General features: G+C 44.9%; 1 protein-coding gene across 1 annotated transcript in view; it reads right to left on the reverse strand.

Moving 5' to 3' along the window:
- Window positions 1-16,926, reverse strand: part of WDR47 (WD repeat domain 47) — a 153,840-nt gene that overhangs the window by 57,674 nt on the left and 79,240 nt on the right. The window contains exon 5 of the mRNA XM_082264966.1: window positions 9,985-10,787. Within this exon, the coding sequence (XP_082121092.1) occupies window positions 9,985-10,787 (803 nt within the window). The remainder of the gene's footprint in view (window positions 1-9,984; window positions 10,788-16,926) is intronic.

A 16,926-nucleotide genomic window follows, 5' to 3' on the forward strand; every position in this document is an offset into this window, starting at 1 on the left:
AATTCTCTACCACATGAGGTGGTTTCTGCGGGTAGTATGGTGGCTTTCAAAAGACTCTTAGACGTACATCTCAAGGATCAGAACATTCAGGGGTATGCAAGATGATTACAGCCACACACATCTACACAGGTTGAACTGGATGGACTTTTGTCTTTATTCAACCTCACCAACTATGTAACTATGTAACAGAGGGGGGGGGGGGGGGTGCTGTTCTGTCAGAGAAAAGGATTTTGCGATAAAGACAAAAATCCAGTTTTCTATTTCACTCCCTGACGGACACAGCTCCATATCTTCAGACCATTGGGATGTCCCAAAGCAGTGTCAATATAAGGGGTGGGGAAAAAAAACACAACAATACACAGAATTCCCAACAAGGCTAAACATATAAAACAGGAGCTCCACGTAGCAGCCTTGTAAACCTGAACCACTGACACCAGATGACGGAGGGCCCAGGAGGCCTAAGCATCCTAGTAGAATGTGCTTTAACAGGGAAAGGAGGAGCCTGACCCTTAATGCAGGGCTCGACAAATTTGCTATGAATCTAGGAGCCAGCTAAAAAAGTTAGGAGCCAGTTTTTTTTTTGGTAGCGTGGGTTGTCAGGGCAAGTAATTTGCGCCCCCTAACTCACTTACAGCAGAGTGGTCAGTCAATAACTCCAATGTAACGCATTACGTCAAGGTTATGGGCTGGCCAGAAAGAATGACATTAAAAACCTGTTATAGGGGAAACTCCTTTTTATGCTAATGCATCATGACTGCGGCATGTAAAATACCCTCATCTGCTGCCTATTGTAGCTTAAAGTGGAGTTCCACCCTATTTTTATACTTACCTCCATCTTCTCGCTCCGGGTCACCTGAAAAAGAAATGGATAATCGCATATTTTTTTTTTTTTTTACTTACCTCGTAGCGAAGAAAAAATACTTACCTTACTTCCTTCTTCCTCCTTCCTCGGCCGCGGCCCGTCGTCACTTCCTGGCTCTGCAATGATTCCTGGGAGCTGAACGTCATAGCTCCCAGGAATCATTGCGCCTGCACCGGCCCCGACGTCACTTCCGGGTCGCGCGCGTCATCCCCTTCTAAACAGCTTCTGGGCATGCCCAGAAGCTGTAGAGGGATGATGCGCGCGACCCGGAAGTGACGTCGGGGCCGGCGCAGAGCATCGTGGGACCAAAGAAGGCGGAAGAGGACGCAGAAGAGGATCTCGCTGGCTTCAAGCTGCCCACATCTGAGATGGCAGCGCTGGACAAGACGTTTGCAAGGTAAGTATTTGTCCTAACAGGTAAGTGCAACCCGGGACAGATCAGAGGCTAGCCATTGTGGAATGCACTAGCCCTGACTGTCCCGGGGGTATTAAAAAAAAAAAAAAAAAAAATCCAGGGTGGAACTCCGCTTTAAGGGTGGCTGTTGGTGGGTGGCAAAAACATGTCTTTACAGCACCCAACTGCACATCTAAATAAAGCCTTTGTGACATTTTAAATAAAACAAACACAGAAAAGGATGAAAGAAGTATTCCAGCGCTGCTGATCTTCTGTTGCCTCTTTGCAGCTACTTCCTGCCTGTGTGTCCCCCTGTGGTGATTGTTGATAATACACAGGGCTTTATCAGAGGACATAAAAAGATAATTTTAAAGCATGCCAGCCTCATCTCCCCTCCTCCACCTCACAGCACACCTTAAACAACTTTGCACTATTAGAACAGCGGCTCAGTGTGTCACAGCATGGAAACATGAACACACACACAGGCAGCCCCCGTGCTCTATCCTCCACCAGAACTCTCCCCCCCCTCCCTCATAGAAGTTACTGTGACAGTCTGCCTGCTAGGTCAGGTAAAGGGCACACAGGCTGCCGGGTCCCCCTCCTCCTCCTCACTCTTCTCCAAGGTCTGAACTCCCGCTGTGGTCCCTGGGGGGAGGAAGACCAGCCTGATAAGGACGCTACGGGCAGCAGAAGAGAGCTCAGAGAGCAGCCATTCCGGACTGTGCTCTGGCAGAGGAGAGGAGGCCCGCCCCCTCCCCTCTCATGTTACACACAGCCGGACTTCAGATTACTGCACGGCTCCAGGGAAAACACGGAGACCAGGGAGGGGGGAGAGCGAAGCATCGGCTGCCTGACACTCTGAGCTACGTGTCCGGGCAGTCAGTCAGGAGTTGCAGAGAGTGGGCTGGCCGCAAATCAGGAGCCAGGACGCGGTTTCTGGTCGCCATGGCGACCTGGCGACCGGGGTTTGTCGAACCCTGCCTTAATGGAATAGGACTGCACCACAGTCTGCCTGATCCACCTGGAAATGGTCGCAGCAGATGTGGCCTGTCCCTTACAAGGTCCATCTGAAAGAACAAATAAGGAGTTGGATTTTCAAATCGGTTCAGTCACCGCCAGGTACACCCGAATAGCCCTCACCACATCCAAGGAATGTAAGGCAATCTCTTTAGGATGTATCGGCTTAGGACAGGGACGGTAACACAATATCCTCATTTAAATGAAACCCTGAGACAACCTTGGGAAGGAACACCTGGCAGGATCGCAACACCACTTTGTCCCTATGAATCATCAGGTAAGGTGACCGACAGGACAACGCAGCCAACTCCGACACCCGACGCGTGGAAGTAATAGCTACTAAGAAAGCCACCTTCTGCGACAGAGTAAGCAGAGGAAGTTCTTGAATATTCTTAAAAGGAGGCTTTTGAAGCACTAACAGCACGAAATTAAGATCCCACGGAGGCACCAGATGGTGAACTGCACAAAAGTGTGAACCAAGGACTTGGCCGCTAATGGCCTTTGGGGAAAAAAAAAAACCAGCCAAGGTGGAAATCTCGCCCTTGATGGTGCCCAGAGCCAAACGTTGTTCTACACCTAATTGTAGAAACTCCAACAAGCAAGACACAGAAAAGGAGCGGGGAGAAACCCCCCCCCCCCCCCAGACTCACACCAAGTAATGTACGCCTTCCAAACTCTATGATAAACCTTCCTGGAAGTAGATTTCTTAGTTTTTACCAATGTAGGAATCACTGACTCAGACAGCCCTCTGTCCTTGAGCACCTGGCTTTTAAAAGCCAGGCCGTTAAAGCCAGCGACCCTAAAGCAGGATGGGTGATTGGTCCCCTAGACAGAAAATCTCCCCTGAGAGGAAGATTCCAAGGGACATCTGCTACCTGTCTTACCAGGCTTGTGTACCAAGACCGGCGAGGCCAGTCTTGTGCCACCAGAATGACTAAAACCCTTCTACCTCAATTCTGTGTAGCAGTCTTGACAGAAGATGTATTGGAGGAAAGGCATAAATCAGATGATACTGACCCCCAAGGGGCCATCAGGGCATCTGCGGCATCGACCACAGGATCCCGAGACCTTGACACAAACCTCTGCACCTTCCTATTGAGACTAGAGGCCAGCAGGTCCACATTGGGGGTCCCCCACCGAAGACACAGTTGATTAAATACTTCCGAGTGAAGAGTCCATTCTCCCGGATCCAACGTCTGCCGACTGAGATAGTCCACTTGCCAATTCTCTCCCCCTGGAATATGCACAGCAGAGAGGGCTGGAACATATAGTTCTGCCCACCTCAAGATACCAGCCACTTCCTGGGCCACCAGGGCACTCTTTGTGCACCCTTGATGATTGACATATGCCACCAGCTGTAGCATTGTCCGATTGTATCCGCACAGGACGTCCCTGTAGACGATTCGTCCACCCACAGACAAAGCCTGATCGCCGGAATTTCCAGCATGTTGATCAGCAGTCTGGACTCCTCCCGAGTCTAGACACCTCAGGCCAACACACACTCCCAAGACACCTCCCCATTCGGACACAGACTGGCATCCGTGGTGATTACAGTCCAATACAGGGGAAGGAGGGATTTTCCCCAGACGCAGGGCCGGGGGAGCGGACCCACCATAGAAGAGACTCCCTCGAACCCTGACTCAACAGAATTAGATTGTCCAATGACAGCAGATCCTTGTTCCATTTGGTCACAATTTCTCTTTGCAGAGGTCTGGTGTGGAACTGCGCAAACGGAACTGCCTCGAAGGTGGAAACCATCAGACCAAGCATTTGCATGCAAGTCCTGAGTGATGACCGAGGATTGGACAACAGGAGCTGAACCGCATTCTGTAGCTTCAGAAGTTTCGCCTGAGGAAGAAACACCCAGGCTGACACTGAGGCCAGTGTCAGACCCAAGTAGTCCAGCCTGGTGGACGAAGTCGATTTCTGAAAATTTAGTGTCCATCCAAATCTGTAGAGTTTGCACAGTAATGTCCAAGTTGGCTTCTAGAGCCGAGGAAGACTCTGCACTTAACAGCAGATCATGCAAATAACCCAGTGCCGCAATCCCTTTCTGCCATAGCAGGGCCAGAACTGGGGCCAAAACCTTTGTGAACACCAGAGGAGCTGAGGCGAGACCAAAAGGTAACGCCACAAATTGATTGTGCTTCTCGCCCACAGCAAAACAAAGAAAACGCTGATGCCCGACATATATTGGAATATGAAGGTAAGCGTTCTTGAGATCGGTAGAAGCCAGAAAATCTCCTTGATGAAGTAAAGGTACTACCATGCGGATGGATTCCATCCGAAATTTCTGAGCCCGCACAAGTGGTTCAGAGCCTTGAGATCCAAGATTGGATGAACCTTGCCTTCCTTCCTGGGAACAGGTTTGAATAAAAACCCTGAAACCGTTCCGACTCTGGAACCAGCACAATAACTCCTTGTGCTAACAGGTCCTGCTCTGTATAGGCCCTGTAGCTGTTCGTGAGACAGGCATAAGTTGGAAGGAAAGAACCTTGCTGAAGGCAAGGACCAAAACTTGATCTTGTAACTGAACTGAATCAGTTCTTGGACCCAGTTGTCCTGAATGAGCATGGTCCATGATTCCGAAAAAAGACGAAGACGTCCCCCAACCCCGGATGCGGGTGAGGGTGCCCCCCTTCAGGCTGGTGAAGGCTTGTCAGCGGAACCAGAAGTGCCCACTTTGGACTTACCATTCCAGGGTCTCATGGAGCATCCCGCAAAGTTACGGGTGGCCGCTTGTGAGCCGAGAAGAAAGGACCAAGTTTACGATGAGGTTCCTTGCCCCGAGCAACCTGTGAAAACAATGTGCTCTTACCTCACGTTAGACCCTTAATGATCTCTTCGACAGAGGCACCGAACAAACGGTCACCTACAAAAGAAAGATCAGTCAGCACCTTTTTAGAAGCCTGGTCGTCTGACCAGTACTTCAACTATATCATGCGGCAAAGAATCACCCACTTAAAGCCCTGGACATCATATGACGTCAGCTGTAAGGAAATGGTTAATCTCTATGTGGAAACCAAAAACATGGCCGCTGGACTACACAAACATGGCCACTGAAGCCAGGAATAAAGAATCCACGGCAAAATGGAGGCACGATGCAGCGCTGCACAGGACCCTGGACCTCAGGGAAAGAGACAGACCCCACGAGAGGACCCCCTCCCCACAACACCCCAGTATGGACACCTCCAAGCAACACCCACCCACTACTTCTTTGGCCCAGCACCAGACAAGCCCCCCTACCTAAATGCACCCATGCCCCCACAAAAGGACCAGGGGGAAACAGGGGGCAGATGAGGGCACCTATGCAAGGGGAACCCCACTTAGAAGAAGGGGGGAAAAGCATGAGGGGGAGGAAGGACACAGGAGGGGCGTACCATCTTCAGGGATGGCCTGCAACCACCCTAATAATTCTGTAAGAAAGGAGGGGGGACACTACTCACCATACCACGATCACCAGGCGGGCGCCACTCCCAGCAGTCCACCGCACCATCATAGAATGTGGGTGCTGCGGCCCTGAGGTACGCTGCGACTCTGATCGTGACTGCTGTCGTGACCAGAGCTATGCGACCTCGGGGGTGTTTCACTCGCCTCCATCCAGTGGGGCTATGTTGCGGCCAACCTAGCGCAGAGCTAATAGTTGGGCCGCGCTCGCAGGCCAGACTGGCAAGGCCATAAGGATGTAGAATATCCAGTGCGTTGCCCAGTCTGGCTGTTGATTATAGTTCCCACAGGAACAAGATGAGTATAGTTCCCACAGGAACAAGAGGAGTATAGTTCCCACAGGAACAAGAGGAGTATAGTTCCCACAGGAACAAGAGGAGTATAGTTCCCACAGGAACAAGAGGAGTGTAGTTCCCACAGGAACAAGATGAGTGTAGTTCACACAGGAACAAGATGAGTGTAGTTCACACAGGAACAAGATGAGTGTAGTTCACACAGGAACAAGATGAGTGTAGTTCACACAGGAACAAGATGAGTGTAGTTCACACAGGAACAAGATGAGTGTAGTTCACACAGGAACAAGATGAGTGTAGTTCACAAAGGAACAAGATGAGTGTAGTTCACACAGGAACAAGATGAGTGTAGTTCACACAGGAACAAGATGAATGTAGTTCACACAGGAACAAGATGAGTGTAGTTCACACAGGAACAAAAAATAATAAAGAAAAAGTAAAAAATTCAATATGAAAAAGGAAAAAATGCCAGGAGCACAGATCCCAGCAGGGAGCCAGGTCCTTACTCCTGACTAGGCAGAAAAAAAACTTAAGTCCTATAGCAGGAAATTATAGTTTACCCTCCGGGACTGCCCCAGGGGCATAACCAAAAAGGTTTCCGCCTAGTCCTACTCCTGAAGAGAGCAGCCTTAAAGCGGAGTTCCACCCTAAAATTAAACTTACCTCCATCTTCATGCCCGGGGTCACCTGAAAAACAAATGGATAAATCTCAATTTTTTTTTATACTTACCTGGTTTAGAAGAAAATATACTTACCTTACTTCCTCTTCCTCCCCTCGGCGGCCACGGCGATTCATCACTTCCTGGCTTGCAATGATTCCTGGGAGCTGAACGTCATCGCTCCCAGGAATCAATGCGCCTGCACCGGCTCCGACGTCAGTTCCGGTGCAGGCACCGTCATACCTTGCTAAACAGCTTCTGGGCATGCCCAGAAGCTGTGCAGGGATGACGCTGCGGCACCGGAAGTGACGGCAGAGCCGGTGCAGTGCATCGTGGGACCGAAGAAGACGGAAGAGGACGCAGAAGAGGATAGCGCAAGCTTCAAGCTGCCCACACCTGAGATGGCAGCGCTGGACAATATTTTTTCAAGGTAAGTATTTCTTCTAAAAGGTAAGTGCAACCCGGGACAGATCAGGGGCTAGCAATTGTGGAATGTACTAGCCCTGACTGTCCCAGGGGTATTTTTATTAAAAAAAGTATTCCCAGGGTAGAACTCCGCTTTAAGGCCCCTTTCACACTTGTGCGACTTCAAGGTCGCGAAATTGTACCGCGATTTTCCAGCGACTTTGATGCAAGTTTGACTGGGCTTGAATGTCTTTGGCCTTAAAACGCTTCAAAATCGTGCCAAAGTAGTGCAGGGACTACTTTGAAGTCGGTGCGACTTCAAGTCCCACAGATATGAATGGTACTCATTGGAAATAATGGAGAACGACTTGTCATGCGATTTTGCAGTCCGAAATCGCATGACAAGTCGCACAAGTGTGAAAGGAGCCTAAAGCCCAATGGTCTGAAGATATGGGGTTGTGTCAGTCAGTGAACGAAAGAGAAAACACCATTCCTACAGTAAAGCATAGAGGTGGTAGTATCCAGTTATGGGGGTGTTTCTCTGTAGCAGGGACTTGACGGGGCAAAATACTGTCAACTTATTGAGGTATTGAGGAAAATCTGCTGCCCTATGCCAGAAAGTCGTCACTGGGAAGAAGGTTTACCTTTCAACATGACAATGACCCAAAGTACACAGCAAAAATGACCACACAGTGGTTGAAGGTGAAAAAGGTGAATGTCCTTGCATGGCCTACTCAGAGTCCAGACTTATATTGGAACCATAGGCATTTTTTTTTTTCCATTTCTGATAGAGCAAGGGAGAATAACTGGATTTTTGACTTACCGTAAAATCCTTTTCTCTTAAGTTCATTGACGGACGCAGTTCTCTCGGATTCATATCAATAGGGTAATATTGCCCCCTACAGGAGTAGGACACTAGGCAGAAGTTCTGGCTACGCCTATGGGCAGTCCCGGAGGGTACATCCTCTCTCTTCCTGCATAGGATGTCAGTTTCGTATCAAAGCAGTGTCAGAAAGTAATACCAACCCAACTCAAAATAGAGGGGCGGGTACTGCGTCCGTCAATGAACTTAAGAGATTAAGGATTTTACGGTAAGTCAAAAATCCAGTTTTCTCTATCGTTCATTGACGGAGGCAGTGCTCTCTGATTCATATCAGTAGGGACGTCCCAAAGCAGTGCCATAAAATGAGGGGTGGTAACAGCAAAAAAGAACAAGTCCTCAAGGCCAAACATAGCCGACCAGGCAACATAGGACTCATCAGAACAAAAGATGAGGCCCACCTGAAAACAAACAGTAAACACCCTCAAGGAAGGCCAAAAGCCCTCTAAACAGCAGCCAGCAAAAAACCTTGCTGCCGAAAAGAGGCATCTGCAGATGCCAGCACATCCACCTTGTAAAACGTGGCAAAGGTGGGAACAAATGACCAGGTAGTCGTCTTGCAACCTGAAGCATAGATGCCTGTATGGCAAAAAGCCCAGGAAGCACTAGACGCCCAAGTAGAAAGTGACATCCTATGCAGGAAGAGAGAGGGTGTACCCTCCAGGACTGCCCATAGGCGTAGCCAGAACTTTAGTGCCTAGTGTCCTACTCCTGTAGGGGGCAGTATTACCCTTCTGATATGAATCAGAGAGAACTGTATCCATCAATGAACGAGAGAGAAAGGATTGTTGATTTAACCACTTGCCGACTGCCTAACGCAGATCTACGTCGGTAGTCAGCCCCTCACAGGCAAAGCCGCCGGAGGCCCGCTCCCGCGCGGTCACACACCCCCCTGCGCGTGTGACCGGCGGACCTGATGTCCGCCAGTCACTCTGCGATCGTCGGGGGAGAGGGAGAAAGTCAGGCGGCTTGTGTAAACAAGCTGCCTGTCATTCTCCCCTGTGTATGAAGGATGATCATACGGTTCTACTATGTAGAACCGTTGATCACTGTTCATACATCTGAAGCCACAGCCAATCACAGTAGAAAGCACGCCCTTAGGGACACACATAGCCCCTCCCTTTCAAAAAAAGTTAACCCCTTCACTGACAGTGTATTTTTACAGTAACAGTGCATATGTATAGCACTGATTACTGTAGAAATGTCACTGGTAACCCCAAAAGTGTCAAAAAAAGTCAGTCAAGGGTCCGATCTGTCCGCCGCAATGTCGCAGCACCGCAAAAAAAAAAAAAAAAAAATCGCAGATCGCCGCCATTACGCGTTAAAAAAAAAACAACAAAAATGACAAAAATCTTTCCCTTTGTTAGTAAACGCGATAACTTTTGCGCAAACCAATCAAAATACGCTTTTTGCGATTTTTTTTACCAAACATAGGTAGCATAAAACAAAATTGGCCGAAAATGTTAAAAAATGTTGATTTTTACATTTTTTTGGGGGGAATTTCATATAAAAAAAATGTGAAAAATATTGCTATTTTTGCAAAATTTATGCTCTTTTTTTGTTTATAGCGCATGATCAAAAAATCGCACAGGTGATCAAATACCACCAAAAGAAAGCTCTGTTTGTGGGGAAAAAAAGGATGCCAAATTCGTTTAGATACAGTATCGCACGACCGCGCAATTGTCCGTTAAAGTCACGCAGTGCCGAATCACAAAATACCCCCTGGTCAGGAAGGGGGTAAAATCTTCCGGGGCTTAAGTGGTTAAAAAAACAAACCAACAATTATACAGATGTCCATGTTCCTTGCACCCAAGGATCACGTTACCATTTTTGGGGGTTCATAATCATAAAAACAAAATACAGTGAATATGGGGACTGTCATGGAAATGGTTGATGAACAAAACTAAACTGCAGATCTCTAGAAAAAGCTTTCAATAAAAATATTTTATAAAGTCTTCATCAACTTAAACATTTGCTACAATGTTATTTATGCCCTATAATGCCACATCAAAAAAGTTGTTGTATACCTTTCAGATGATTCTTCATAGATGCTGTGACAGTCTGAGCTCTCCAACATTAAGCTGCGGCTGAGGTTTTGTACTCCAGGATAATGGAAGTTGGCAAACGAGTGGGACATTGGAGAGGTTTTGCTTGTAGGGTCACCTGATCTTTTATCATGACTGCTCAGTCCACATGTCAGTCCATCTAAGGCTGGGTTCAAAGAGCGAGACATATAGGCATCGGCAGATTGTGGACGTCTCATTGGTGAAGAGGGGTAAGGGGAAAGCTTGCTGATGAGCGGAGTAAGAAGGTCAGCATACCCAGCCTTGCTGGGCTTCATAAGCTTGTCAACATGGATATTCAGGGTCTTTTGTTCAAAGGCACAAGAAAACACACTAGGGGGCAAGTTCTGAAGCCAAGATAAAAGACTTAAGTCCAGATCATCACATCCATTACCACAGAGAAGGTCTATTCCAAGTAGAACCTCACTCTCCGTAATCTCTTCACCGGTGGCCTTGCTCTGGCAGAACTCCACACAACATTCATAGAGCAAGCCCTTCATAATGAGCTGAAACAAACGATTATTACTGGCTTTGAATCCAGCCTCACTTAGTTTACGATCAGCTGGGATAAACTCTGCTACCATAGCACAAGCCTCCTCAAAACAGTGCACTCGTGCCGTGCTAGGATTCCAGTCCTTGAACTCTGCGTGGTTTGTGAGCCTTGGAAGAGTTAGCAGAAGACACAATTTACTGTAATCATCTTTGGAAGGGCAATATTCTTCAAGGGCATGAAGGCATTTCACAGCTTCTTGCATTGTAAATTCAAGCTGTAACAAGAACAAAACACCAATGTTTAGGTTCTGTTCATTTACAAATATATTTGAATTCTCACAAATTCCATAAACCTACTGTACATCAGAAGACCTACATTGATAGATAAATATATTGTTTTCCTTGTGAATAAGCAACCACTTAAAATTTATATTAAAAAAGGACAAATGCACTCTATATCTTTTTAAATGATTTCTCATAACCCACAAGTAACTTGGTAAATACAAAAGAAAATGTTACTATTATTAAACAGGAATATTATACTGCAAAAGATTGGGCAGAGTTTTATAAAATAAAGGCAGACAGAACAGTTACAATATAATTCAATAAAAAAGGAATCAGAGAGGCCGGCTCATTGGAGCTTACAATCTAAGAGGGAAGGGAGGACAAGTGATACAAAAGTTATTAACTGTAGGAGATGAGCTGATGGCGAAAGCAAAAAAATATCAGAATATCAATTAGAAGCAGAAAAGGCTGTTCTAAAAAGATGGGTTTTCAGGGATCGCCTTACAGATTGGGGTACGGAGTTCCAGGGGATGAGAGAAGCTATGGAGAAGTCCTGGATGAAAAATTGTCTTTTATTAGTATCAAAAAATATAAAAAACACATGAATAAACTATTATATGGGGTACATCATATCCAATAGTGTATCTCACAGAACAATCATAATATCGGATGTGGGTCAATCTGAGGCTGGATCTACGCATTTCGCCCAAGGATGGGGGCTTCTTCAGGATCCCATAACAGACACCACTAGAAACATAAAATAGAGTCAAACAAATCTCAATATATAACATTTATATTGTTTGTTTTATTGACATCATAGAAGTATCAAAATAGTGACATATGCATATACATCAAAAACACACAATCACATTCAAGACGAAAAAAGTCAAGATTCTGGACAATCAATATACACAAAAAGAAAAAAAAAAAAACAAAAAAAAAAAAAACCACACACACACACACACACACACACACACACACACACACACACACACACACACACACACAAAATAACCCCACCCAAGGAGCGATGATCAAAAACCCAAAAGAGATAAAGACTGGAGGAGCGAGATAGACAACCAAAAAAACATCATCTGTATATAAATCCCCAATATAAGAAAGTATACAGTGCCTTGCGAAAGTATTCGGCCCCCTTGAACTTTGCGACCTTTTGCCACATGTCAGGCTTCAAACATAAAGATATAAAACTGTAATTTTTTGTGAGGAATCAACAACAAGTGGGACAAAATCATGAAGTGGAACTAAATTTATTGGATATTTCAAACTTTAACAAATAAAAAACTGAAAAATTGGGTGTGCAAAATTATTCAGCCCCTTTACTTTCAGTGCAGCAAACTCTCTCCAGAGGTTCAGTGAGGATCTCTGAATGATCCAATGTTGACCTAAATGAATAATGATGATAAATAGAATCCACCTGTGTGTAATCAAGTCTCCGTATAAATGCACCTGCACTGTGATATTCTCAGAGGTCCGTTTAAAGCGCAGAGAGCATCATGAAGAACAAGGAACACACCAGGCAGGTCCGAGATACTGTTTGGAGAAGTTTAAAGCCGGATTTGGCTACAAAAAGATTTCCCAAGCTTTAAACATCCCAAGGAGCACTGTGCAAGGGATAATATTGAAATAGAAGGAGAATCAGACCACTGCAAATCTACGAAGACCTGGCCGTCCCTCTAAACTTTCAGCTCATACAAGGAGAAGACTGATCAGAGATGCAGCAAAGAGGCCCATGATCACTCTGGATGAACTGCAGAGATCTACAGCTGAGGTGGGAGACTCTGTCCATAGGACAACAATCAGTCGTATACTGCACAAATCTGGCCTTTATGGAAGAGTGGCAAGAAGAAAGCCATTTCTTAAAGATATCCATAAAAAGTGTTGTATAAAGTTTGCCACAAGCCACCTGGGAGACACACCAAACATGTGGAAGAAGGTGCTCTGGTCAGATGAAACCAAAATCGAACTTTTTGGCAACAATGCAAAACATTATGTTTGGCGTAAAAGCAACACAGCTCATCACCCTGAACACACCATCCCCACTGTCAAACATGGTGGTGGCAGCATCATGGTTTGGGCCGGCTTTTCTTCAGCAGGGACAGGGAAGATGGTTAAAATTGATGGGAAGATGGATGGAGCCAAATACAGGACCATTCTGGAAGAAAACCTGATGGAGTCTGCAAAAGACCTGAGACTGGGACGGAGATTTGTCTTCCAACAAGACAATGATCCAAAACATAAAGCAAAATCTACAATGGAATAGTTCACAAATAAACATATCCAGGTGTTAGAATGGCCAAGTCAAAGTGCAGACCTGAATCCAAGCGCGAATCCGTGGAAAGAACTGAAAACTGCTGTTCACAAACGCTCTCCATCCAACCTCACGGAGCTTGAGCTGTTTTGCAAGGAAAAAAAAGCCACGCTAGTGACCCAAAACAAGAAACTAAAAATGATAGTCTCTAAAAAAACAATTACAAATAGGTACATAAGGTGAAGTCATTCACACATGTAGCAACACATGTACATAGGATACACCATCAGCTTAACAAATGGAGTCCATACATAAGCAGTGATAACAATAAATATGAATGTTGCAATGAAAATATATGTCATTTAGGTCAAAGACCATAAAGTTCTTAATTATGAGGTAGGTAAAGTCCCAGAAAGGAATGCCCAAAATGGTGAATAAAAGGAAATCCAATGGGTTAACACCTCAGTGCTGCACACAGGTAGCACACTTATCTCCTTACCAGATGGAAGAAATGATAAACATACAATGATATTCCACACAGCGCTCCTTAGGCAAGATCACAACAGCCAGAGCCTCCAGATAGCCAGAATGATGATGATACCAATAGCGTTCACAGAGTAGGACTCAGTGCATGTGCAAGAAAAAAGGGGGACTGGATAGTGTGATATCGTTCAGACTCTTTATTCGTTAAACATTAAAAACATACTCACATAATTAGAGAAATAAAACGCTTGTCAAACATGTAAAGCCGGCCGGCTCTCGTACAGCCCGTTCCTCCGGGCAGCGTAGTGACGTCACATGTGTTGCTACATGTGTGAATGACTTCACCTTAGGTACCTATTTGTAATTGTTTTTTTAGAGACTATCATTTTTAGTTTCTGGTTTTGAGTCACTAGCACGGCTTTTTTCCCTATTTGTCGTTTTTGGTGCTGTCTCACCTGAAGCTGCAGCTTTCCATATTGTATTAGCACGGTTATCTCCTTTACACTGTTTTACAAGGAGGAATAGGCAAAAATTTCAGTCTCTCGATGTGCAAAACTGATAGAGACATACCCCAAGCGACTTACAGCTGTAATCGCAGCAAAAGGTGGTGCTACAAAGTATTAACTTAAGGGGGCTGAATAATTTTGCACGCCCAATTTTTCAGTTTTTTATTTGTTAAAAAAGTTAGAAATATCCAATAAATTTCGTTCCACTTCATGATTGTGTCCCAATTGTTGTTGATTCTTCACAAAAAGTAACAGTTTTATATCTTTATGTTTGAAGCCTGAAATGTGGCAAAAGTTCGCAAAGTTCAAGGGGGCCGAATACTATCGCAAGGCACTGTATAATATAAACAAAAATATAATACCTTAGGTGATAGATAAGAAAGAGAATTATAGCCCTGGCCGGCAATACTTTCATCAGGTGAGAAAAAAGGATATACTACAATAAAAAAGTGGGTGTAAAAAACAGTGTTAGAGGAAAAAACACTCCGCTGACAAACAAATCACTCTATTGACACTATTGGTTGTCTATCTCGCTCCCCCAGTCTTTATCTCTTTTGGGTTTTAATCATTGCTCCTTGGGTGGGGTTATTTTGTGTGTGGGTTTTTTTTTTTTTTTGTGTATGTTGATTGTCCAGAATCTTGACTTTTTTCGTCTTGAACGTGATCGTGTGTGTTTTTGATGTATATGCATATGTCACTATTTTGATACTTATATGATGTCAATTAAATATAAATGTTCTATATTAAGATTTGTTTGACTGTATTTTATGCTTCTAGTGGTGTCTATTACATCTGATATGGGGTCCTGAAGAAGCCCCCATCCTTGGGCGAAATGCGTAGATCCAGCCTCAGATTGACCCACATCTGATATTATGATTGTTCTGTGAGATACACTATTGGATATGATGTACCCCATATCATAGTTTATTCATGTGTTTTTTTTATTTTTTGATACTAATAAAAGACAATTTTTTAATGTTGGTTTATACGCTTGTTTATGCCAGACACTATTGAAATCCCTCTTTTTTCATCCCTGACTCTCCCTCTTTGGGGTTTAAGGGTGAATGCTCCTCCCATCAGTATTTTGATCATTTTTCAGTGGGTGAGCGTAAGCCAATGGAGTGATCGGCAAAGAGGGGTTCTAGTCTAAAAAAAAAAATATCTTTATTTAGTTTTCTTTAGTTTTGAATAGAGCAGGGAGAAGTTACAATGGTAGTAATGGAGCAGCATAAAGTTTTAGCAATCAATACATTGGCCCCCCTCCCCCCGGGCATAGTTGGAATAAGTGCAGTGTATGTGCCACAGATGGCTGTTTAAGGGCAATCACCTTAGACTCAATAAGATGTGTCCCCTGGAAAAAATAATAATATGGGGTTTATATTGCTGTATATGATAAAGACTAGAGATCTCTTCATTTTTGAGTTAAGACCCCTAGCATTCCAGGAGATGATTAGAGTTTGTAGCTCCATCTTATTGGTGGTATAAACAACATGAAAAAATATAGGCGGAACCCTGAAATCAAGGTTGACAAGTGGTCATGCATGCCATTCTCTAGCAGTGCAGTCTTGCACCTATGTACCGCAAGTTCAATACGCAACACAGGCAGAAAAACAAAAAACAAAGCATAACAAAAAAATAAAAATAACCCTTCAAAAGCATACACACAATAGAACAATCCCTATCCACCTGACTTATAATCCCCAACTGATTACGAGCATAACCCCTATAAAATATTAACAAAATGGAGGAAATATTCTCTCATCCAGAGGACAAAAAACAGTTCAGTACAAGATTACTGCATAGTACTCCGCTGCCCGAGCTATGGTATGGGAGTTTCTAGCCATGGTTGCAATGTGGCAGGGTAGTTCCTGTAGTGTAACCGTTTGTAGGAGAGCATCAAAGAAGGGAAAGGAAAGAAGGATCTGGATGTAGTATGACACCCTTCATAGGCCACAAGGTTGTAAAGCAGGAAAAAACAGAGGGTTAAACCGAGAAAACAGGACACAGGACTGGATGCCAAAAGGAGTCAAGCCACTAATCCCCTTCCGCTGGGGTTGCAAAAAATAGAGCTTTGCCTTTATCAAATGAACCCTCGCGGGGTAGAACAAGCAATAGGGGAGATGTTTATCTCTCAAGCTCTTCTTTATCCCTTGAAATGGGTCTCTGTTTCAGCGTTGCAGCTGAGAAATCCAGGCAGATAGTGATGACAATAATATTGTAGGTCAAATCTGGCAAATCACGAGCCTTCCACAATGCCACATCCCAATCATAAAAATACAAAATTTTCGCCAGCAGTGGCCTTGGGGAACCCCTGGCAGGGAGGCTCTCAGAGCGATCTGATGAGCTCTCTTGAAGGAGAAGAGAGGGGAGAAGGTGGCTGCCCCCAAGGCAGTCTTCATCCACTTCGTAAGGAATTGCTCAGGGTTTTTGCCCTCTGAGCCCTACGAAATGCAGGTTATTCCCAGTCTCCTAATTTAGCTGCATGCATCTTTTTATCCTCCAGAACTTTGAATGATGCAGAAAGAGGGTATAGATCATGCTCCACCGTGTTGATTCTCTGCATTAGAAACTCTTGCGCAGCTTATGCATGTCATCCTTCAGGACTGTCTATCTAGGTGGTAAGGGAGGCCTGACAGGATTTTATGGTCGTCATGATCCGATCAACTTTGGTACATTCAACCTGCCCATGGTTCGAATCAGTTCAACAGGAACTGGCCAAGATTTGTACAGCCTATGGCTGGCTTAAGTACATGCAGACAAGAAGTGGCAGCAGGAGGTCATCAGTGAAATAAAAACAAAATAATTTTTAACATACACAATGCTTTATCAACCTAACATCCACTCAATTAGGGTTTACATGATGCACATTAA

The sequence above is a fragment of the Pelophylax lessonae genome (genome assembly GCF_965119305.1).
Source record: "Pelophylax lessonae genome assembly, chromosome: 8".
Taxonomy (NCBI): Eukaryota; Metazoa; Chordata; class Amphibia; order Anura; family Ranidae; genus Pelophylax; species Pelophylax lessonae.